The 25,161-nt window shown below is 39.4% G+C and overlaps 1 protein-coding gene and 2 pseudogenes across 3 annotated transcripts in view; 1 reads left to right on the top strand and 2 right to left on the bottom strand.

The window, feature by feature from the left end:
* Positions 1-1,104: 1,104 nt before the first annotated feature.
* CUNH5orf22 (chromosome unknown C5orf22 homolog) overlaps positions 1,105-25,161 on the bottom strand; it is a 28,387-nt gene continuing 4,330 nt past the window's right edge. For all 3 annotated transcript variants that reach the window (XM_021671876.2, XM_064375909.1, XM_064375910.1), the window contains 7 exons: positions 24,316-24,465; positions 19,562-19,991; positions 17,040-17,102; positions 16,658-16,779; positions 11,444-11,510; positions 7,418-7,557; positions 1,105-3,180 (listed from right to left, as the gene is read on the bottom strand). In XM_021671876.2, coding sequence (XP_021527551.2) covers positions 3,051-3,180; positions 7,418-7,557; positions 11,444-11,510; positions 16,658-16,779; positions 17,040-17,102; positions 19,562-19,991; positions 24,316-24,465 — 1,102 coding nt within the window. In that variant the 3' untranslated portion in view covers positions 1,105-3,050. The remainder of the gene's footprint in view (positions 3,181-7,417; positions 7,558-11,443; positions 11,511-16,657; positions 16,780-17,039; positions 17,103-19,561; positions 19,992-24,315; positions 24,466-25,161) is intronic.
* LOC105722449 (large ribosomal subunit protein uL18-like) lies at positions 11,523-16,651 on the bottom strand (annotated as a pseudogene).
* On the top strand, positions 21,491-22,759 carry LOC105722446 (histone-binding protein RBBP4-like; annotated as a pseudogene).

The raw sequence follows: 25,161 nt of genomic DNA, 5'->3' as shown, positions 1-25,161 counted from the left end.
CAGCTACTTAGGAGGCTGAGGCAGAAGAATCCCTTGAACCCAGGAGGCAGAGGCTGCAGTAAGCCGAGATCGCACCACTGCACTCCAGCCTGGCGACAGAGCGAGATTCCGTCTTAAAAAAAAAAAAAAAACTTTACAATAAAAAATGCTGATCCCCTCATCAAAGTATCAGTATACTTTGAGAAGGCAAGACTGTATGTCAAGCATTTCTGAAAGATGCCAAACAAAAACTCCTGAAGTTTCACTAAAGTGCTTTCTCTTGAGATGTATGGTGAATGAGAGAATCTTATATTGAAAAACACACCACTGACTATAAACTACTGGCAGTATGATGAATTTACTGCCAGCAATCCAGGACCACTGCTGCGAAAACAAAGTCAAGACTAGGAGAGATTATCATAAAGAGTGAAAGAGGCCAGGCATGGTGGCTCACGCCTGCTATCCCAGCACTTTGGGAGGCTGAGGCAGGTGGATCGCTTAAGCCCAGGAGTTCGAGACCAGCCCGGGCAACAAAGTGAGACTCCATGTCTACAAAATAATAATAATAATAATAATAATAATAATAATAGTAATAAAAAGCCTAGCATGATGTCATGCACCTGTAGTTCCAGCTACTCGGGAGGCTGAGGTGGGAGGATCGCTTGAGCCCAGGAGGTCGAGGCTGCAGTGAGCCAACATCATACTACTACATTCCAGCTTGGGCAACAGAGCAATAGTCTACCTCAAAAAAAAAAAAAAAAAAGTGTGAAGGACATTAACTAAGAGCTCCTTGAGAAGCTAGAACACATAAAGACCCATGCCAATAGGAAATATTTCTAAAGATATATAAAATTGACAGTCAGTCAAAAGGTTATTATGAAAGGCTGGACTTAAATTTTTTTCCCCTAGATACTAGGAAATACACAACTTACTAAGTTTAAGTCTATGCTTACATTTAAGTCACATTTAAAAAAAAGCCACTAAAATCCCATGCTTTAATGATATTAGTATACAATTCAAAACACTGTACCATGGTATCCCCTCACTGGTACTTAGAACAGAAATGAAATACATCTTAAAGTATCATCCTATTTGGAATGTGCAAGACATAATTTACTAAGTTGATTCAACAATTAGGGACTGAATTTTATTCTCAAAGAGATGATCACAAAACATGAGAATTAAACAAACATTCCTATAAAAGAAACTGATGCTCTTTTATTCAACCTGAGTTAAAACCACAATGAATTTTATCAGAGTTCATGGGAATCAATAAATGACTAGTAAACCACTAACAAAATCAAAGCCATCAACATACTGAGATCACACACAATTAGTCAGTGCTACAGTTCAAAACATACCCTTTAACTTCTTTAGCATGCAAAGGAATCATAAAAGTAACATCTGTAAGCACTAACCAAAAATTTAAAAAATTCAAAAATAAATACCACAATTCTACAATTCTAATTTTACCAAGAAAATAAACCTTTTTGGCACATACTGTTCTATCAAAATGGAAAGCTGAGTCAGGCTGGTCTGCTTTTCACAACACAAATAAGCATTCATGCTATCAGACTTGAGAAATTAACTTGGTGACAAAAATTTACTGGAAAATAGAATCCTTGGAAAAACGGGGTTAGGCGCCATCCACTGAGACGCAATGATAAAGTGTGTCCTTGGGTATTAGCACAAAGTTAGGCAACACAGTATAATTTCAGCTACATGCAACTCTATAGGAACACATGCGGATAAGACCTGAAAGTTACATGCAAGAGTAAAAAGAACTGCTGTGTTGGGATTGATGAATGATGGGTGTTTTTCTTTAAATGTCATTTCACCTTTTAAAGGAAAATAAATCAAGTAGTTAGGTAACAAAGATTACTGAACTAAAGAGATACTAAAGATCAGAAGACTGGCAAATTGAGAAAATGAAGTTTCATGATTAAGAGTGACTCAGGAAGGGTGTCTTAAGTCACGAGGGTTGGTGGAAGACAGTTTATGTCTTTGGGTATTTATGGCAGGTCAGAATTAAAGATTTAATTTTTCCCTTACTATTTACATAAAAAGCTGGTTTATCTGAAAAAAGGATCAATCCAGACTTGCCAATAAAGTGGCACTTAGGGACTGTATTATTAATACCTACAACGACTGCCTGGAGGCACAAAAAACCCTGAAGGGCTTTATCAGCAAAAAACCAAAAAACCAAAAAAAAAAAAACAGTTAATTTTTGTTTGGTCAAGTCTATTCAACCAGACCACCTTGATACCAACAATGCTGGAGAGCATTTGGCAAGAGCAGGGCCACAATGCCAAATTCCTTGGAAAGGTGGCCTTCCTGTGATAATTTCACTGACTGGCAAATTTGTGGGTTTTTTTGGTAGTAGCTTTTGAGAATGTTACTTTCTGGCTGGGGCAGTGGCTCACACCTGTAATCCCAGCACTTTGGGAGGCCAAGGTAGGTAGATTGCTTGTGCCTAGGAGTTCGAGACCAGTCTGGGTAACATGTGAGACTCCCATCTCTATTTTTATAAAATTAGAAAAGAAAAAAAAAGAGAATGTTACTTTCCTATAAGGCCAGGGTACCCTGAGTACTGAGACATGTCTGTGGTTGTCCTTTCCTTCATAACATTTCTCATAATCCACAATTTATTTCTCATCTGTCTCCCGTAAAAGGGCAGGGGAGTTGTCTATTCTGTTCATTACCATATATGTACCCAGCACGTAATATCTGGTACATGTAAGTGCTCAATAGATACTGGATAAATGAATAAAGTATGAATGAATCTCATATAGTCCAATAGACCTGGGTGAAAAGTGAAAAGAAAAAACACCTAAAAAATACTTAAGGAAGACAGATAAGCAAGAGTTCTATCAGTTGAGGTTATTAGACTTGATGCCAAAAAAACTATCATCATTCCACAACTGACAATAGTTGTTTAGAGATTCAAAATATCTGAAAGATTTCAAATGAAAGTTAATACAAAAACAGTGTTCTCTGGAAGACTCATTTACAAATAATTAAAGGCCTGTTGCTAAACCATGATACAACAGGAGCCTAACATTTTGTTTGTTTCAAGCAGGAGAAGACTCTGTTGCATACACTTGGATGTCTAGATTTCCATAGAGGGCACGTAGCATACTGAGGACCTTTTCTTGAATGATGTCAACTTGGTCAGAAGGACAGTAATCATCCAGACTTGACCTAGAACCAAGAAGAGAAAGAAAAAAATACACATAGGATAAAATCATATTCTGAGGAAAAGGTGCATGTGTTGATTTCAATGTAAAACAGAAATTATGGTGTGCTGGATTTTGGATTAGTATCAGTTGAAAGCTAGTAAATGTTTACCCTATATGAGGAACCTTACATAAATTATGCTCTTTAATTTTCACAGCAACTCTATGAAATAGGTACAATTACCATCCCTTTAAGGAAATCTGAAACACAGAGATTAACTTGTGCAAGGTGACATGTGGCGTGAGCCTTAGTGCTTGATCGCTAGACCACTGTTTGCCTGAAAGCGAGATGATGCTTGGGAATACAGGGGCTTACTATCTTAGTGATTGGACATCTTTTATTGTGTGTATGCTAGGGCTAGAAATGATGAGGGATGAGGTTTTCCAAATGATAAAAGGATTCTATTTCTAAAAATGATTTGTTAACTACAAAAGTATAAAGGATCGATGGCTTGGTTCAAAATGAAATGTGGTGATGTGCTGGTGTTGCATTTAGTTTCCTAGGCAGTAGGAAGCAGAAACGAGCCAAGTGAGTTAGGGCAGAGATCTGTATTTTGGGAGTCTTTCCAGAACTCACCAGCTACAACCTGAGTTGCACCGGACAGTTACAATGCTGCTGCCAATTACGCCTGGATTAACCAGTGTCTCCTGGTTCTGGATAAGGGTGAATAAAGCCTTTTAGAGGATAGAATGAGAAGAGCAGCACAGAAATCTTCATAGAAGGAACTGGAATTAGTTATCTAGCCTAATCCTTAGTACAAGTATTTTAACCTAAAGAGCTAATCTGTAAGACCACTGATAAACTCATTCCATGCTCTGGTAACAGGTTATTTTTGTGGCTTAATGTGAAAATTTAAGACACAATCAATAATATAAAAAACTTTATTTTTATTTATTTATTATTTTTGAGATAGAGTCTTGCTCTGTCGCCCAGGCTGGAGTGCAGTGGTGCAATCTTGGCTTACTGCAACCTCCACCTCCTGGGTTTGAGCGATTCTTCTGCCTTAGCCTTCTGAGTAGCTGGGATTACAGGTGCCTGCCACCATGCCAGGCTAATTTTATATTTTTAGTGGAGACTGGGTTTCACCATGTTGGCCAGGCTGGTCTTGAACTCCTGAACTCAGGTGATCCACCCTCGGCCTCCCAAAGTGCTGTGATTACAGGTGTGAGCCACCATGTCTTGCCTGAGAAACTTTATTAAATACTAACATACACATATGGACAAAGGCCTACTTTATTTTTTGAGACAAGATCTTCCTTTGTTGTTCAGTGGCATGATCATGGCTGACTGCAGCCTCAACCTCCTGGGCTCAAGCGATCCTCTCATCTCAGCCTCTGAGTAGCTGGGACTACAGGTACACGCCACCATGCCCAGCTAATCCTGTGTGTGTGTGTGTGTGTGTGTGTGTGTGTGTGTGTGTGTGTGTGTGGTCTCACTATGTTGCTGAGGCTGGTCTTGAATTCCTGGGCTCAAGCAATCCACCCACCTCAGGCTCCCAAAGTGCTAGGGTTACAGATGTAAGCCACTAAGCTCAGCAAGACCTAAAGTGTCATATGTAAAAACTTAATTTACAAGTCTTAACAAAGAAAGGGTACTGCAATGCTTTTGAAAATATATTTTTGACTTTTTTTTTTGAGACAGGTTCTCATTTTGTCGCTCAGGCTGGAGTGCAGTCATGTGATCTCGGCTCACTGCAGCTCAGCTCCACAAGTAGCTGAGACTACAGGCAAATGCCATCATGCCCAGTTAATTTTTTGTGTTTTTTGTAGAGACAGCATTTTGCCACGTTGCCCAGGCTGGTCTCAAACTCCTGAGCTCAAGCGATCCACCTGCCTCTAACTCCCAAAATGCCAGGATTACAGGCATGAGGCCACTGCACCTCGCCAATTTTTGACTTCTTTAAACACTATTAGAGTGGTTCTTGATGGGAGTTACTCCCATAAGGGTGTTTTGAAAATCTCTTAGTACATTTCTGATTGACACAATAACTAGATGAATCCTATTGACATTCAGGGGACTGGGACAAGAGGGCTGGGCTGCTAGAAGGCTTGCAACAGGCAGGATCATCCTGCTATATGAACAGCTGTGCTATGTCTTGAATATTTTCAGAGTCTACTGAGTACTCAAGTAAGTGAAAAGGCAATTTTTAATTTTTTGAGCCTATAATACAGTTTGGCTGTGTCCCCACCCAAATCTGATCTTGAATTGTATCTCCCACAATTCCCATCGCTGTGGGAGGGAGCTGGTGGGAGATAACTGATTCATGGAAGCAGTTTGACCCATACTATTCTCGTGGTAGTGAATAAGTCTCATGAAATTTGAGGGTTCTATAAACAGAAACCCTTTTTGCTTGGTTCTCATTCTGTCTTTGCATGCTGCCATCCACTTAAGATGGGACTTACTCCTCCTTGCCTTCCACCATGATTGTGAGGCCTCCCCAGCCACGTGGAACTGTAAGTCCAATTAAACCTTTTTCTTTTGTAAATTGTCCAGTCTTGGGTATGTCTTTATCAGCAGTGTGTAAACAGACTAATGCAGCCTAGAACTGAACATTCTTTTATATATAAAAGTATTAAAAAATGCATTAAATACCAATTACTCTGTAAATTGGGGAGAGACTGGACTTTAACTGCAGACCCTTATGAAGAGGCTGTTCAATGACTAAAAAAAAATCTTGTCATTATGGCAGTGCTGCTTGTGGCATCTGGTCAACACATGGTATCTGTCTGCATTTGTAACTGCTACATTTACATCACGCAGTGTAACTGCTACAGTACATTTTTAACTGCACCTCTTAAAAATGTGAGTCTAGTGTGGCATTTTAATATATTTTATTATCAATTATGTTAATTCCTCCTATATGTATAGGTATTATGTGTATGGTAGGTTATATTACCTATAATGTATATTATCTATGTGTACATTATAGGTAATACGAATATTATCTATATATTTGAAATATATATATATATATATATATATATATAGGTTACATGATATGAGGTTTTAGAATGATAAAAGGATGTTACAAGGCCAGGCGCAATGGCTCACGCTTGTAATGTCAGCACTTTAGGGGGCCGGGGCAGGCGGATCACCTGAGGTCAGGAGTTCGAGACCAGCCTGGCCAACATGGTAAAACCCTGGCTCTACTAAAAATAAAAAATTAGCCGGGTGTGGTGGCACGTGCCTGTAGTCCCAGCTACTCATGAGGCTGAGGCAGGAGAATTGCTTGAACTTGGGAGGCAGAGATTTCAGTGAGCTGAGATCACGGCATTGCACTCTAGCCTGGGCAACTCCATCTCAAAAAAAAAAAAAGGACGTTACAAATGTTTGTCATGAATTACATATTATTAGCCTGAGTGTTTAAAGTACTTATTTTAGAACCTTATACTTCCATATAAAACCAGCCCAAAAATTAACAGGAAAGCATTATTACATTGTTATAATTATTCAGCAATTATGTTCAAATTTAAAACACGGCAGCAGCTAAATATTAATTGGTAGGACATAGAAATGAGGATTCTTGTGTTCATCTGAAAATTCTTGTGTTCACCTGAACATTACCAACTTCAAAGACAAGATAACAATAACTACATTGTTTGAGTATCATCACTGATAGCAAAGAGAAAATATAACATCTAAATTTTGAGCTGAGTAGGTAAAAAAAAATATTATTATATTAGAAATCATTAGATTTACCTACAGAGATTGTATTAGTTTCCTACTACTGCTATAAAACATTACCACAAACTTAGTAGCTTAAAGCAACACTAATTTATTTTCACATAGTTTGGAGGTCGAAGTCCTAAAATAAAAGTGCCGACAGGGCTGCATTCTTTTAGTAACATCCCAGGGATAAGCTGTCCCCTGGCCTTTTCCAGCTTCTAGAGGCTGCCTGTGTTCCTTAGTTTGTGGCCCCATCCTCCATCTTCAAAGCCAGCAGTGTAGAATTTTCAAATCACACTCTGTTTGTTTGAATGACACTCTGATTCTGACCCTCCTGCCTTTCTTTCTAAGGACCCTTGTGATTACATTGGGCCCACTTGGTGAATCCAGGATAATCTTCTCATCTCAAAATCCTTAAGTTAATCATGCTGCAAAGTCCCTTTATGCACATAAATATAATGCAACATATTCACAGGTTCCAGAGATTAGGATGTGGGCATCTCTGGTTTGCCATTATTCAGCCTAACACACTTACCTTGCAATTGTCACAAGAGTAGGCTTTGGTAAATTTTTCAGTAAATAATGTACAGATTGAATAAGATACTCTATTTCTTGTTCTGTGCTGATATGGTGAGGAAGTTCTGAATAATCGCAGGTCAAACCAGCCTGGTGAACCTGAAAATAAGACAATTAAAAATTATACTGTATGATAGTTGTTTTTAAAAGCTTCTTTAATCATTAATGGCCTTATTGACAAATCTGTATTTTTATTGATACATAAAGGATGTACATATTTTCAGGGTACATGTGATAATGTAATACATTCATAATAGCATATAAAGATCAAATCAGGGTAACTGGGATATCCAACACCTTAAATATGACAAACTTTTAATCTTTAATATTTTTATACATTGGGATTATTTTTTCCCCAACAGTTTATATGTCATAAAAGTTACTTGCTCTCTGAAGTGTTGGTAGAACTCGCCTATATACCTGTCTGGGCTAGATGCCTCTTCTTAGAATAATTCTTTAACTACTTCTTCATTTTATGATTATTGGTCTTTAGTTGAGTCAATCTGGTAATTCATTTTTTTTTGAGATGGAGTCTCACTTTGTCAGGCTGGAGTGCAGTGGCGTGACCTGGGCTCACTGCAACCTCCGCCTCCCTGGTTTAGGTGATTCTCCTGCCTCAGTCTCCTTGGTAGCTGGGACTACAGGCATGTACCACCATGCCCAGCTAATTTTTGTATTTTTAGTAGAAATGGGGTTTCACCATGTTGGCCAGGATGGTCTTGATCTATTGACTTTGTGATCTGCCCGCCTCGGCCTCCCAAAGTGCTGGGATTACAGGCGTGAGCCACCACGCCTGGCCGGAAACCTGAGGTTTTAAAAACAGGAATCTCCCTATACAAACTCTTCTTGTCTACTGCCATGTGAAATGTGCCTTTCACCTTTTGCCATGATTGTGAGGCCTCTCGAGCCATGTGGAACACTAAGTCCATTAAACCTCTTTCTTTTGCAAATTGCTCAGTCTTGATATGTCTTTATTAGCAGCATGAAAACAGACTAATACAGTAAATTCGTACCAGTAGAGTAGGGCACTGTTGAAAATGTGGAAGCAACTTTGGAACTGGGTAACAGGCAGAGGTTGGAACAGTTTGGAAGGCTCAGAAGAAGGCAGGGAAATGTGGGACAGTTTGGAACTTCCTAGAGACTTGAATGGCTTGGACCAAAATGCTGACAATGACATGGACAATGAAATCCAGGCTGAGGTCGTCTCAGATGGAGATGAGGAACTTGTTGGGAACAGGAGCAAAGGTGACTCTTATGTTTTAGCAAAGAGACTGGTGGCATTTTGCCCCTGCCCTAGAGATGTGTGGAACATTCAACTTGAGAGAGATGATTTAGGGTATGTGGTGGAAGAAATTTCTAAGCAGCAAAGCATTCAAGAGGTGACTTGGGTGCCGTTAAAGGCATCCAGTCTTTTTGAGAATGGTCTCGCTCTGTCACCCAAGGTGGAGTACAGTGGTTCCATCTCGGCTCACTGCAGCCTCTGCCTCCCAGGTTCAAGTGATTCTCTGCCTTAGCCTCCCGAGTAGCTAGGATTACAGGTGTGTGCCACCACACCCAGCTAATTTTTGCATTTTTAGTAGAGATGGGGTTTCCACATGTTGGCCAGGCTGGTCTTGAATTCCTGGCCTCAAATGATCTGCCTGCCTTGGCCTCCCAAAGTGCTGGGATTACAGGTGTGAGTCACCATGCCTGGCCAAGGCATTCAGTTTTCAGAGGGAAACAGAGCATAAAAGTTTGGAAACTTTGCAGCCTGACAATGTGAAAGAAAACAAAAATCCATTTTTTTGAGGAGGAATTCAAGCTGGCTGCAGAAATTTGCATAATGAGAAGCCAAATGTTAATCCCCAAGACAATGGGGAAAATGTATCCAGGGAATGTCAGAGACCTTTGCAGCAGCTCCTCCCATCACAGGCCTGGAGGTTTAGGAGGAAAAAATTGTTTCATGGGCAGGACCCAGGGTCCTGGTGCTGTGTGCAGCCTAGGGACTTGGTGTCCTATGTCCCAGCCGCTCCAGCAATGGCTAAAAGGGACAACATAGAGCTTGGGCTGTGGCTTCAGGGGATACAAGCCCCAAGCCTTGCCAGCTTCTATGTGGTGTTGAGCCTGTGAGTGCACAGAAGTCAAGAACTGAGGTTTGGGAACTTCTGCATAGGTTTCAGAAGATGTTTGATAATACCTGGATGCCCAGGCATTAGTTTGCTGCAGGGGCAGGGCCCTTATGGAGAATCTCTGCTATGGCAGTATGGGAGGGAAATGTGGGGTAGGATCCCCACCCAGAGTCCCTAGGGGTAACACCTAGTGGAACTGTGAGAAGCCCACTGTCCTCCAGACCCCAGAATGGTAGATCCACTGACAGCTTGCACCGTGTGCCTGGAAAAGCTGCAGACACTCAATGATAGCCTGTGAAAGCAGTCAGGAGGGAGGTCATACCCTGCAAAGCCACCCTGGTGGAGCTGTTCAAGACAATATGAACCCACCTCTTGCATCAGCGTGACCTGGATGTGAGACATGGAGTCAAAGACAATCATTTTGGAGCTTTAAGATTTGACTTCCCCGATGGAGTTCAGACTTGCATTGCCCCTTTTTTGGGCCAATTCCTCCCATCTGGAATGGCTGTATTTACCCAATGCTTGTATACCTACTGTATCTAGAAAGCAGCTAACTTGCTTTGATTTTACAGGCTCACAGGTGGAAGGGATTTGCCTTGTCTCAGATGAGATGTTGGACTGTGAACTTCTGAGTTAATGATGAAATAAGTTAAGACTTTATGGGACTGTTGGAAAAGCATGGTTGGTTTTGAAATGTGAGGACATGAGATTTGCAAGGGGCCAGGGATGGAATGATAAGGTTTGGCTGTGTCCCAAACCAAACCTCATCTTGAATTGTAACTCCTACAATTCCCACATGTCGTGGAAGGAACCCAGTGGGAGGTGACTGAATTGTTGGGGTGGGTCTTTCCCACGCTGTTCTCATGATAGTGAATGAGTCTCATGAGATCTCATGGTTTTAAAAATGGGAGTCTCCCTGCAGAAGCTCTCTCTGGTCTGCTGCCATATGAGACATGCCTTTCACCTTCTGCCATGCCTGTGAGGCCTCCCCAACCATATGGAACTGTAAGTCCATTAAATCTTTTTCTTTTGTAAATTGCCCAGTCTCGGGTATGTCTTTATCAGCAGTGTGAAAACAGACATCTCTTATTTTAAAGAATACCAGCAAAATCTTATAAATTCAATCAATACTTAAATCAATACTTCAACTTCAGTCAAACAAGTGGTCTGACTGTATTCCATAAGTAAATAAAACATGCCAACTCAGCTTACTGAAGTAAGAGAAAGACCACACTAAGAGGCAGGAGACTTGGAAGTCTTAGCCTTGGCATCAAGTCTGAGAGAACATTTGAACATTTTAAGCTATAGCTTTCTTATCTCAAGTACAAGGTCAAAAGGGAAAATATATGCTTCAAATACTGCAAAATGATATAAAAATAAAAGAAATTATGACTCAAAGTATCTTTGGCCACAGCATTCAGATCCCTGTTGACGAACACCTAACACATTTAAAATGTGCTAGTCACAGCTCTCCCTTTTCTCTTTGTCTTTTGGTTTCTACAAACAGAAAAGGTTTTAAATAGGAAGGAAAAAAAAGGAAGGAAGAAGAAAGCATAAATACTAATCAATAAAAAATAGACAATTTTAGAAATTGTGTACTTTTGGCTGCTGAAGAGAGATCTGACCACAGACAAAATTTTAAAAAATACACAGGACTTTTGCCTGATACATAAAATTGAGAAACAAATGTTTTTCCTGGAAAACTTTTCCAGTATTCTATTTCAGTGTATGTGTTTTGTCACTCATTTCTTAATAATTCTTTCAGACTTCACAGGAGCACAAACAAAAACTAACTACTTTAGCAAAAAGCAAATTTTTCTACCCAGAAAATCGTCTTTCTAAAGGGTCAGTTTTATACTTTAATATAAAATATTTACCATTTCATAGTCTGGTACTTCCATCCGTTTTTTCAAACTCTGTACAAGGGGAACTAGTGATTCCATTCTGGAAAAAAGCCACCCCACTCAAATTAAACATCGCAACCACCGCAACTAAAATGACAATAGTAAATGATACATTATACTAACATTTACCATAATAACATGCTTCATATGGTACTCAGGAAATAAAATACAAAGCTGTTCAAATATCTTAAAATATTAAGAAATAAATGTTTCCTGTTTTCTTACCTAAAAGATCACAGATTGTGTTAAGGATTAAAAGTGAGCATTCAAGAAAATGAGATTTCTTCTTCAAAAATGAGAAGTTCTAGTGACTTTAAAAATTATTTTGAGGACTTTATTTACTTGACTATAGTAACCATTTTACTATGTATATCAAAATATCATGTTGTACACCTTAAATATTTACAATAGGCTGGGTGGGGCAGATCACACCTGTAATCCCAGCACTTTGGGAGGCGGAGGCAGGTAGATCACCTGAGGTCAGGAGTTTGAGACCAGCCTGGCCAACATGGTGAAACCTTGTCTCTACTAAAAATACAAGATCAGCCAAGTGTGGAGGTACAGGCCTGTAGTCCCAGCTACTTGGAAGGCTGAGGCAGGAGAATTGCTTGAACCCGGGAGGCAGAGGTTGCAGTGAGCTGAGGCCATGCCACTGCACTCCAGCACAGGTGATGAGTGAAACTCTGTCTCAAAAAAAAAAAAATTATTTTGATTAGCAAGAAAACTAAGTGTCTTTAGCATGCTGTGATGAGCAATTAGGCTGTTTCCCGAAAGCTAAAAAAAAAAAAAAATTAAGAATTGCTTATTGGTATATATAATTATTATTACTATTCTTATTGAGACAGGTTCTCATTCTGTCACCCAGGCTGGAGGGCAGTGGTGTGATCATGGCTCACTGCAGCCTCGAACTCTGGGCTTAAGGAATCTCCCACTTCAGCCTCCCGAAGTAGCTGGGACTATAAGTGAACACCACCACACCTGACTAATTTTAAAATCTTTTTGTAGAGATAGGGTCTTGCAATGTTGCCTAGACTGGTCTTAAACTCTTGGCTTCAAGTAATCCTTCTACCACAGCCTCCAAAAGTGTTGGGATTATAGGTATGAGACCAGGCTTGGCCAGTATATACAATTATAACCAGAAAAACCCTATATCATCTGATACAACATTGGTGCATTTAAGGTATTAAGTTTAGGTGAAACCCTTTGGAAGGTCTGACTGGCTAATGTTTCTAGTATTTTAATCCCTCCTCCACAAATATTCACTAATTTGCTGGGAGGGAAAAAAGAAAGAAAAAAGGAGACATGGAGGCCTGCCTGCTTGCCCACTGGTCCTGTTACTTTTTCCTTTTCACTAACGACATTTTCTAGGCTTTTGGACCCTAACTACTCACCTCACTTCCCTAGACATAGTAAAGACTCCATGCCGAGGGTCTAGCTCTCTAGGGTCATGGTTAGTTTGGGGAGACTTTTCTTTCGGTCGCATCTACTTTTCCTTTATGCTATTTTTTCCCCCTCAATATCAAGCAAGCAGTCTAAACTCACTACTGTTGTAGTCTTAGCATATCTTCAAGTCTGTGATAGAACTCTCTGCTGGTGATGAGGAGCTAACTGGGCATGCTCAGTAGGCAGAGTGTTGTTTCAGTGGAAGTCTATAGAAGTCTGTGGGCTGGACTTAGGATTCTAAGGTTTCCAGGCCTATTGTTGTTGTTTAACTTTTAAACTTAGTTTGAGACTTCATGAAATAACAAAATGGTAGATATTTTTCAGTATTTCTAGGAAGACTCCTGTCCTGTGACTTATTTCTCTATCTCCCTCTTCTATTGGTTCAAAAAAGAGGGAATCATTTTTAGAACCAGCTCACTATACTAAAGAGGAAAAAGCAATAACTGATTTTTTTTTTTTGAGACAGGGTCTCCCTCCATCACCCAGGCTGGAGTACAGTTGTATGATCTCAGCTCACTGCAGCCTTGACCTCACAGGCTCAAGTGAACCTCCCACCTCAGCCTCCCAAGTAGCGGAGGCCATAGGTGCATGCCACCATGCCTGGCTAATTTTTTGCATTTTTTTGTAGAGACAGGATCTCACCATGTCATCCAGGCTGGTCTTGAACTCCTGAGCTCAGGCAATCTGCCCACCTTGGCCTCCCAAAGTGTTCAGATTACAGGCGTGAGCCACTAAGCCCAGCCATTAACTGATGTTAAAATGCCTAATCAGTACTTATTGATGTGATTAATATTACTGTGAATTATTCTTCCACATCACTGCTGTGTTAAGTCTCAATAATAAAAGCGTTAAGATGTTTACATTTCAGGGATGTTTCTGAATATTTTAAGTAAAAATTACAATGAGTATTTTGAATAGATAATACATGCACATAGCAAAATAAATAATTTCTCACTCATATACTTTATCATTTAGCCATAGAATTCCTCTCCCCAGAGGCAACCACTGTTCTAGTTTCTTCCATATTCTTCTAGAGATCTGCTGAATTATTTTTAATAACCATAACATGACAAATCTTAGGGCTATTCATGTTCTGGCCTAAAGTACTATGATTCTCATTTCCCATTTTGTCTTGCTGTCTTACAACTGACTTTCTTTTGTTTACACCTGAGAGAATAATATGACAGTTTGTGGGAAATTAATCTTAAAATATACTAGTTCAGAGACAGGAGGTTGCAATGAGCTGAGATTGCGCCACTGCACTCCAGCCTGGGTGACAGTGCGACTCCGCCTCAAAAAAACAAAACAAAACAAAACAAAAAAGCTAGTTCTGGTTTTCCTATGCTCATGGGGACAAAAAGTTTGTCTGATGGTTCTATTTTAGTTTTCTGGCCATTTGAGTTTACATGATTTAAGAAATATTTTAGAGAAAAGTATAACTGTAATATTTATGTCAACATTCTTTCACGCCAGCTTCAATACCAAAGACTTTCACTCCAAAAAAAGTCTCTCTCCATACTTTCAAGGTAATATGAACAGTCAGTCAAATAAATGACCTGATGGAGAATCTAGCCTTCAAATACTGCTCCTTCATGTCAAGAGACTGAAAATGCCCTTCCGCTTGTATTTGGGTTTTCCTTAAAAGAAGGCAACATTTTCACATTGTAATTTACTTGTCAAGTAATTTACTTTTCTGTTGTTAGGTTAGTATTTTTTTCTTATTCTACTTAGAACAGAGAATGCCTATGTACTACTAATCTTTAGTTCTCTATAAGACCTTGTACAATATCTCATATTTAGGGGCAGCTACTGTACAAAGACTAAAAACATGTCTACTCACTATGTGACTTTAGGCAACTTACTTACCCTTGGTTTCCTCATCTATAAAATTTACATAATAAAACCATGACACTGTTATAAGGAATACATGAGATAATACAAGGAAAAAATCTTAAATAAAGGGTACACAGAAAACACTCAATAATGTTAACTATTGTTAGTAAATGTGTTGAAACTTAATACTAATTCTTTTTTCTTTCTCTCTCTCTCTCTTTCTTTTCTGAGATAAGGTCTCTGTCATCCAGGGTAGAGTGCAATGGCATAACCACAGCTCACTGCAGCCTCAAATTCCTAGGCTCAAGCAATCCTCCCACCTCAGCCTCCCAAGCAGCTGGGACTATAGGTGTGTGCTACCATATCTGGCTAATTAAAAACCTTTTTTTAGAGACAGGGTCTTGTTATGTTGCCCAGGCTGGTCTGGAACTCCTGGCCTCAAGTGATCTTCTCCCGCCTCAGCGATCCAAGTAGCTGAATACTATTTTTTTTTAAATTGCTGACCATAAGTTTATTGTCTTTATCTGAAAAATCCTCATAGAAAATTGTTTGGTTTAGCTCTCAGCAGCCCACTCCTGAGCTCTGACGAAGCCTGACTTCTTTTGAGCTACCCGATCTTTCTTCTGAGCAAGGGACATTTTGGGACGATTCCATCTCTTCATTTTAACTTCTTTCTTGGGCTTCTTTTCATAGACTGGATTCTCTCGTATAGCAGCATGAGCTTTCTTATACATCTCCTCCATCATGTCTGGAGTTACACTTTTTTTTTTTTGAGACAGAGATTCTCCTGCCTCAGCCTCCCGAATAGCTGGGACTACAGGCGTGCCACCACACTCAGATAATTTTTGTATTTTTAGTAGAGATGGGGTTTCACCATGTTGACCAGGATGGTCTCAATCTCTTGACCTCGTGATCTGCCCGCCTTGGCCTCCCAAAGTGCTGGGATTACAGGCATATGCCACTGCACCTGGCTATGCCATTCTTTATGTTTTAAGAGAACTGTTTCTTGTAAGCATCTTCATCTTCTTTTCATAGACCGGATTCTCTTGTATAGCAGCATGAGCTTTCATATACATCTCCTCCATCATGTCTGGAGTTACGCTGTTCTTTAAGTATTGAGAGAACTGTTTCTTATAAGCAACTTCATCTTCTTCCACTAAGTAGTGCATGTAATCTGCAACATTCTGGCCCACGATGTGCTTCTGGTGTACTTCTGCATTAAATTCCTTGCTTTCAGAATACTAACCAGGGAATTGTTTGGTACTGTGAGGGATAGACAAGCCTCCATCCACAGATCCCTTTAGGGTGCTAAAAACTTTATTGCCAGTGGTAGTTCTGGCAAGGCGTGCATCCAAATAGCAGGTAAAGGCTATGATTCTGGCTGATCATCAATGCTTTCCATATTGTATTCATCACCAGTAACCTCCACTTGGCCTTCCTACATCTTGCCCATGCCAAACCTATTGAGAAGCCTGCGGGTCAGCAGCAGGCCAGTACAATATGCTGCAGCAGAATTTGTCAGGTCAACCTTCATACCATATTTTGGCAGTTTGTGTGCATATGCTGCACAGACTCTCATATCCCCCTCTATACGGGCATAAGCAATCTGACAGATGATAGTTCGTGTTACAAACTCTGTTTGTAATACGAATCAGTTTTACCCTCTCATCGTCTTCTAAGTTTCACTTGGTATCTCTTAAAGTAGGCCTTATTCTTGACAGCTTTAGCAAACCTCATCCTGCGGAACACAGACATGTCCGTGGCTCAACAGAGACCTGCAGGCCCAGCAGTGCTAGGGGACAGAAAGGTGCTGAATTCTAATTTTTTAAAATCAGTGTATCTTGCAAATTTAGGAACATATCTAAGACTGAAAGTTAGCAGAGTTGGGGAAAAAATGTTTGGGAGTCTTACCCAGGGTTTGAAGCCCATCTCTGTACAGTTTCTTCATCATCACCATCACACAAATCAGCAAAAGTAGCTTCTAAATCCTCTAATTGATGAATCCGAGTATCAACAATATCGACCAAATCTTCCTTTAAATACATTGGAAAACTGAGATTATATAGTTATTCTTTCAAAAAACAAGCAACATCCTATTACAAAAAAATCTTGGCTCAATTAGTTAAAACGTAATTTTCAAGTACTAACCATGGGCTTCACCAACACACACACACACACACACACACACTCTCTCTTACTTTGAGCAGTCTTTTGAGATCACTCTAGTAATTTGCAAGATATTATTAGTTCCATGATAAATGAATAAAACCCCAAAGAAACAAATGGAGGATACCTCTGTTAGGTCAGTGCTGGGTTTCTTAAATTGATACAGCTCTTTTAAGATTTTGTACTCCTCCTGGAAAACAAAACAAAAAAATCCACATATCAGAAAAAAAAAAGTTAAACTTTTTTAATGATATGCTTTAAGGAAGAGACAGCTTTGCTTGTGATACAAAAACATCTTAGATAATTATTTAAAGGTTTGTATAAGAGAATCAGGCAAAACGTATATTTAAAATTTTTATTGTAAATATCACTTTTTTAAGGCAACTCTATCCAGTTGGGCATGACAATACTATGTAAAAATTACCTAAGGAAGCATACTAGGGGGCTAATGAGTCAAGAGACAAAAAATTTTTATTAATATTCTGCTATATAAATGGCATGTCCTAGGATCTAAACAGACTTTAGCTGTTTATAGGAAATATACGTATCTTTAATAACAACAACAAAGCACTCCCCACGGCCACTTTGCAGAAGAGAACTCTGAAGTACACAGGCAATACGGGAGGCAGAATGTCAAAGACACAGAAGCTCTGTCAGGAGGCTCCACATAAGGGAAGAAAGATGCTTGCTATACAGACTCTGCAGGAGAATGTTTCCTTTTGTTTAGCACAGCTACATGGATCTATTATATAGGTGGGTACTTCTGGCCCCAGTAATCCTATTTAGGAGCATTCTCAGGAAGAGGTTATGCCCAAGAGCTAAAATTCATTAAGCACAATGTTGTGGTATATCTTCAGTGCTTTATTCATAATAACAATCCTATGAGTTGGGTCTGATTATTCTGATTTGATACTTGAAGAAACTATGGGTCAGAAAGGTTAAGTAACTTTCCTAAGATCATATAGCTAATAAACAGTAGAGGTAACAATAGAATGTAAATCCCTCTAACTTTTGAACATGCGTTTTTCTTTTTTTTTTTTTGAGATGGAGTCTTGCTTTGTCACCCAGGCTGGAGTGTAATGGCGTGATCTTGGCTCACTGCAACTTCCACTCCTGGGTTCAAGAGATTCTCCTGCCTCAGCCTCCTGAGTAGTTCGGACTATAGGCGCATGCCACCACGCCTGGCTAATTTTTGTATTTTTAGTAGAGACGGGGTTTCACCGTATTAGCCAGGATGGTCTCCATCTCCTGACCTCGTGATCCACCTGCCTCAGCCTCCCAAAGTGCTAGGATTACAGGTGTGAGCCACTGCGCCCAGTCAAATTAAGAGATGGTCCTTGCTCTGTTGCCCTGGCTGGAGTGCAGTGGTGCGATCATGACTCACTGCAGCTTTGACCTCCCAGGCTTAAGTGATCCTCCCATCTCAGCCTCCTGAGTAGTGAGACCACAGGCATGTGCCACTCTGCCTGGCTAGATTTAAAAATAGTTTTTTTGTAGAGATGGGGTCTTGCTATGTTGCCTATGCTGCTCTTGAACTCCTTGGCTCAAGTGATCCTCTTGCTGTGGCCTCCCAAAGTGCTGGGATTATACACATGGGCCACGATGCTCAGCCTGAACATGTTCTTGAAGAAAAAATGAACAACTGTCTTTCCTAATGATATTTAAAAAATTGCTACTAAACAATAAAGTGTAATATGCTTTTTAAAAAGTCCATTGTACCAAAGGGTATAAAGGCTCTAAATATCCTTGTGTTCCCAGGTTTCCTGATAGCACTCTAAAAGGAGTAACTGCCACTGAATTTCTTACGTAACCTTCTAGAAACTTTCATTACAAATATTTAGTTGAGTAATCAGGCATGTCACTGTTTAAGGAATAATCTGTCTCACACAGGATTTACATATAGAATATCTCTGGAAAGGTACACAAGAAACTGACCACAATATTTGTTTCTGAAGCAAAGAACTGAGGGAATGGGGATGTAAGGAAGAGAGTGCTACATTTCAATGTACACTTGTCCCTTGGTATCTGTGGGCGATCGGTTCTGGGACCTCCTGTGGATACCAAAATCTGCGGATGCTCAAGTCCCTGATATAAAATAGTAGTATTTGCATATAACCTATGCCTATCTTCTCATATGCTTAAAGCCATCTCTAAATTACTTATGGTACCTAATACAGTGTAAATCCTATGTAAATAGGTGTTATACTGTATTGCTTTTTATTTGTGTTATTTTTTACTCTTGTATTGTTGTTTCTAGTTGTTTATTATTTTTTCCGAATATTTCCTATCTGTGGCTGGTTAAATCCAGTGATACAAAACCCATGGATACAGAGGGCTGACTGTATATACTTTACCCATCACCCATGTATATATTACCCCAATTAATAAATGCAAAATAATAAATACTATCTAGAGCAGCAGTTGGCAATCCACAGCCTATGGCCTGTTTTTGTATGGCCCTCAAGTCAAGAATGGCATATATACAACTTTAAAAGGTCTTGAAAACAACAACAGAGAAGATCAACAGAGAATGGGAACCCCAAAGCCTAAAATAATTACTAGCTGGCTGTTTAAAGAGTTTGCTCATTCCTCATCTAGAGAAAAGCCATACAATTCTCAAGATCCATGTGTTAAAAATACAATATTTACCTGAGTGAACATTTCTTTGAAGGGATTCTTGACTGAAAAAAAATCCAAGTCAATATCTAAAACAAATGCATTCTCTTTCTTCAAAATTTCCAGGACTTCCCCAGTGCTGGCTGTGGTCTGGCATTCCTGGTTTCCAGAAGAACATGAACATGATGGTTCTGGACAAGTCTGGCCACTTCTCTGTGTCACTGTGTCCTTTCCCAGTCCTTCTGAAGAAGAGTCACAGTTAGTAGAGGCAGTGTTTTCCGAATCTTCCAGGGCTAGCTTTGGTTTCTTAGCAGAAGACACTGCATCATTTTCTTCTTGATTGTTACAGTGTTTATAAGGTTTTACCATAATTACATCCAATTGTAAAGGTTTTTGGTTCTCTAGCTGGTCTTCAGGTACATACAGACCATCACTTAGGAAGTAATGATCTGTACTTGTAACCCTGAATCAGAGGAAAAAACGATTTTTAAGAAGAATGGGCAAATTAGTTGACATTTCACTATGGCATGGCAGAAATATACGAAAGGACCTATTTGACAAAAACTGAGAGTTGTCTCTAGTATTTGTACTACCTGCTCTTCTGTAGAAATAGCAGTCCTCAAATTCTTAGCTGGACACACAGCTGCCCCATGTAAGGACTATATTTCAGTCTGCCTTGAAACCTGATGTGGCCAGGTGATTAAATTCAGGCCAGTGGTTGTGAATGGAAGAAAAGCGTACAGAGCTTTGCTATCCTATTCCCTGCTGACTGGCATGTGAACACAGAGGGGGAAAGCCACCTTGGACTATAAGGACAAGGGCAATATTCTAGAGATGGTGGTGCAAAAAGAGAGAAGGAAGTAGGGTTCCCCAAACTCTAGAGCTGCCACATAGGCCTGGACTGTGTATAGTGAACTCCAATATAAGAGTAAACTCTCTCAAGCCAGTGCTCCTTTGTTCTCTCTCATACCAGGTGAATCTTTATCCAAAAAAATCATTTAAGAGAAAAATTGCATCTGGAAATAATTTCTCTTACTAGAAACTCCCCCTGACATATTTTAAAGCTATGTTAATTTCTATAAAACTATAATATTTTCAATATGAAAAGTGACTTGGTAAATACTTTAAACAGTGAAACCAAATACTCCTTCTAGAGGCATGCCTTACCCACCTAAAATAATGGTTAATATTTATTTCCCACTTGTCCTCTCCCAGCATACATGGCTTTAAACTGTAAAAGCTATTTTCCAAAAATAGATTAATGATGCAATAAAACTAATGTCCAAGCTTATTAAAAACTGTACAATCCTAAGAAGTACAAGGCTGTATCCCCCAACCTAAATTTATATTCTTTTTAATAACAGTAGTTTTCCTGTGTTCCGATCATACAAACATACAAATATTTATCAAACTGCACATCTACATGTATATGTGTCTCTTCCATACATTTTTACTTGCAGGAATAACCAAAATCATGAATCAAAATCTTCCAAAATTGTTAATCACACATGGAGTTTCAAATGTGTGTCAGATTGCTGAAAATTATTTGATTTTGCAGGTCAAATTAGGCCTAATCACTGAACTATTCAATAAAAACCCTACTTTACACATACCCTACTTTACACATACCAGTAGTATGTACAGTATTTACATGCTGAGTCTTATTTCTTTTGAATTATATCAGAAATAAATACAATTTTCATATATCACAGCAAAGCTATTTCTGCAAAAGATAAGAATCTATACTACAAAAGTTAATTGTATAATTAATAATAAATTAGAAATAAAAAGTATCATTTTCAATGAGAAAGACGATCTTATTTTCAATGTATTACTATTTCATTCCATTATCCCTAAGGTTCTAGAAAGTTATGGCAATACTGCTTAAAATATTCACCCCATCGGCTTGCAGCCTCCCTGCCCCTCCTGCAACACTCGACCCCAGGATTCCCCTGGCTTGCCATGGCCAACAAGGAAGCAGCTTTTGATGACGCAGTGGAAGAACGAGTGATCAATGAGGAGTACAAAATATGGAAAAAGAACACTCCTTTTCTTTATGATTTGGTGAAGACCCATGCTCTGGAGTGGCCCAGCCTAACTGCCCAGTGGCTTCCAGATGTAACCAGACCAGAAGGGAAAGATTTCAGCATTCATCGACTTGTCCTGGGGACACACACATCGGATAACAAAACCATCTTGTTATAGCCAGTGTGTAACTCCCTAATGATGATGCGCAGTTTGATGCGTCACACTATGACAGTGAGAAATGAGAATTTGGAGGTTTTGGTTCAGTTAGTGGAAAAATTGAAATAGAAATTAAGATCAATCATGAAGGAGAAGTAAACAAGGCTCATTATACGCCCCAGAACCCTTGTATCATCGCAACAAAGACTCTTTCCAGTGATGTTTTTGTCTTGGACTATACAAAACATTTTTCTACACCAGATCCTTCTGGAGAATGCAACCCATACTTGCATCTCCATGGACATCAGAAAGAAGGTTATGGGCTTTCTTGGAACCCAAATCTCAGTGGGCACTTGCTTAGTGCTTCAGATGACCACACCATCTGCCTATGGGACGTCAGTGCTGCCCAAAGGAGGGAAAAGTGGTGGATGCGAAGACCATCTTTACAGAGCATACAGCGGTAGTAGATGTTTCCTGGCATCTGCTCCATAAGTCTCTGGGTCAGTTGCTGATGATCAGAAACTTATGATTTGGGATACTGGTTCAAATGATACTTCTAAACCAAGCCACTCAGTTGACACTCACGTTGCTGAAGTGAACTGCCTCTCTTCCAACCCTTATAGTGAGTTCATTCTTGCCACAGGATCAGCTGACAAGACTGTTGCCTTATAGGATCTGAGAAATCTGAAACTTAAGTTGCATTCCTTTAAATCACATAAGGATAGAATATTCCAGGTTCAGTGGTCACCTCACAATGAGATTATTTTGGCTTCTAGTGGTACGGATCACAGACTGAATGTCTGGGATTTAAGTAAAACTGGAGAAGAACAATCCCCAGAAGATGCAGAAGATGGGCCACCACAGTTGTTGTTTATTCATGGTGGCCACACTGCCAAGATACCTGATTTCTCCTGGAAGCCCAGTGAACCTTGGGTGATTTGTTCTGTTTCAGAAGACAATATCATGCAAGTATGACAAATGGCAGAGAACGTTTATAACAATGAAGATCCTGAAGGAAGCATGGATCCAGAAGGACAAGGGTCCTAGATGTATATGTCTTTACTTCTTGTGATTTTAAACTCCCGTTTTTCTTCTCAACCCTGAGAGTGATTTAACACTGGTTTTGAGACACAGACTTTGTTTAGCTATCCCTCTATGTAATAGGTACCACCAATGATGCTATTAGCCCAAACAGTGGGTGTTTTCTAAATATGAATGGTGGGGAGTGGGGGCTTGATTCAGCAAAGCCACAGACTTAACATTGACATTTTCTTCAGGAATTTTCCAGTAACAAACCCAGGTCTAAAGTAGCTAGAGAAAGGGGAATATTACGTGTGACTATTTTTCTTATGCTATATCCCCAAGTTTTTCAGACTCATTTAAGTAAAGGCTAGAGTGAGTAAGAAATAGAGCCAAATGAGATAGGTGTCTGAGCCATGAAGTATAAATACTGAAAGATGCCACTTTAATTCAGGAAATAGGGGAGATTCAAGTCATATAGATTCCTACTCAAATCTTGACCCCTGACTTCGCAGGATGCACATTTTCATATGTAGACCAGTTTTCTCTTGGTTTCTTCAGTTAAGTCAAAACTGCATGTTCCTCTTTCCCCATATATTTTCGGTCATTAGTGTATTTCTTGAGCTGTTTTCATATTGTTTCTTTCCTTTCTGTGAAAATTTTTTTAACTTGGGACCACCAAGTTGTAAAGATGTATGTTTCTACCTGACAGTTATATCACAGGTAGACTGTCAAGTTGAGAAGAGTGAATCAATAATTTGTATTTGTTTTAAAAATTAAATTAGTCCTTGATAAAAGGTGCCTTTTTTTTTTTTTTTTTTTAAGGAGTTAGTCCTTGACCACTAGTTTGATGCCATCTCCATTTTGGGTGACCTGTTTCACCAGCAGGCCTGTTACTCTCCATGACTAACTGTGTAGTGCTTAAAATGGAATAAATTGCTTTTCTACATAAAAAAAAAAAAAAAATTCACCCCATCAGAAGAGAATTTTAAAGTCAAGAACATATTAGTATTTCTAACGGTATGATAGTATCACAAGATACACAAAACATTGGTTAAATAGCTTATACAGTAAAAACAGTTGCACCTGTATCTCGTCAGAGGATGCTGTAATTTACTTTAGATTAAGTACTTATCTGAAACTAATTATAATTAAGAAAATTAAAGCCCCAAATCTACTTATCCAGCTGTTGGATTTATAAAAAAATCAAAGTGAGATAATTTTGCCCTTTTACTGCTAATTGTTAAATTCAGCAGACAACAGTTACATTGAGACATGTAATACTGAATATATAAATCTGTAAGATACTTCAATGGCTTAAGGAGTTTATCACCAACGAAGCCCAATTCCTGAGGATAAAGATCACATTCAAAATCTAATTTGACCAGCAACTAAATATAAATGGTATATGAAGAACATCAAGAGACTTAAAAGTTTGTTTTTGGTGTTTTGAGAACTCTTTGGAGAAGTTGAGGCTTAATCTGACCCTATTTGTGGGCAGAGACTTACGAAGTTATTATAGGAATCTAAAATAAGATAGAAACATTCAATAACTTCCATATTCACAAATATGAGGAAATTACCTGATTGTTGTGGTAGAAGTGTCTTTGCCTACTAAAAAGTGGTGTCTGCCCTCTCTGATTTGCTGAGCCCATGTGGGATGAAACCATATTACATGTGAAAAATGGCCTGCATAAACCGCGGGCATAATCCAATTTTCAATACTTAATTCTCTGGAAAAGAAATAGAAAGACAACATTAAAACTTTTAGTTTTTTTTTTCCCAAGTGTAATTTCATCCACAACATTTTAAGACCACAGGTATCAAAGTGTGGTCCATTGGTGGTTCCTGAGGCTTTTTCTGGGACATCTCTATGACAAAACTATTTTCATAAAAGTACTGACATATTGCTGGGTGCGGTGACTCATGCTTCTAATCCCAGCACTTCGGGAGGCTGAGGTCAGCGGATCACGAGGTCAGGAGTTCAAGACCAGTCTGGCCAACATGGTGAAACCCTGTCTCTACTAAAAATACAGGAGTTCGAGACCAGTCTGGCCAACGTAGTGAAAACTCATCTCTACTAAAAATGCAAAAATTAGCCAGGTGTGGTGGTGGGTGCCTGTAATTCCAGCTACTCGGGAGGCTGAGGCAGGAGAATCGCTTGAACCCGGGAGGTGGAGGTTGCAGTGAGCCGAGACCGTGCCACCACTGCACTCCAGGCTGAGTGACAGAGAGACTCCATCTCAAAAAAAAAAAAAGTACTTGGAAGACAGTGTGGCGTCTCCTCAAGGACCTAGAAATAGAAATTCCATTTGACCCAGCAATCCCATTACTGGGTATATATCCAAAGGATTATAAATCGTTCTACTATAAGGACACATGCACACGAATGTTCACTGCAGCACTGTTTACAATAGCAAAGACCTGGA

This window comes from Aotus nancymaae, unplaced genomic scaffold, assembly GCF_030222135.1.
Source record: "Aotus nancymaae isolate 86718 unplaced genomic scaffold, 86718_ANA_hifiasm-v0.15.2.pri h1tg000014l, whole genome shotgun sequence".
Classification (NCBI taxonomy): Eukaryota; Metazoa; Chordata; class Mammalia; order Primates; family Aotidae; genus Aotus; species Aotus nancymaae.
This window is presented reverse-complemented; position numbering and strand designations above follow the sequence as displayed.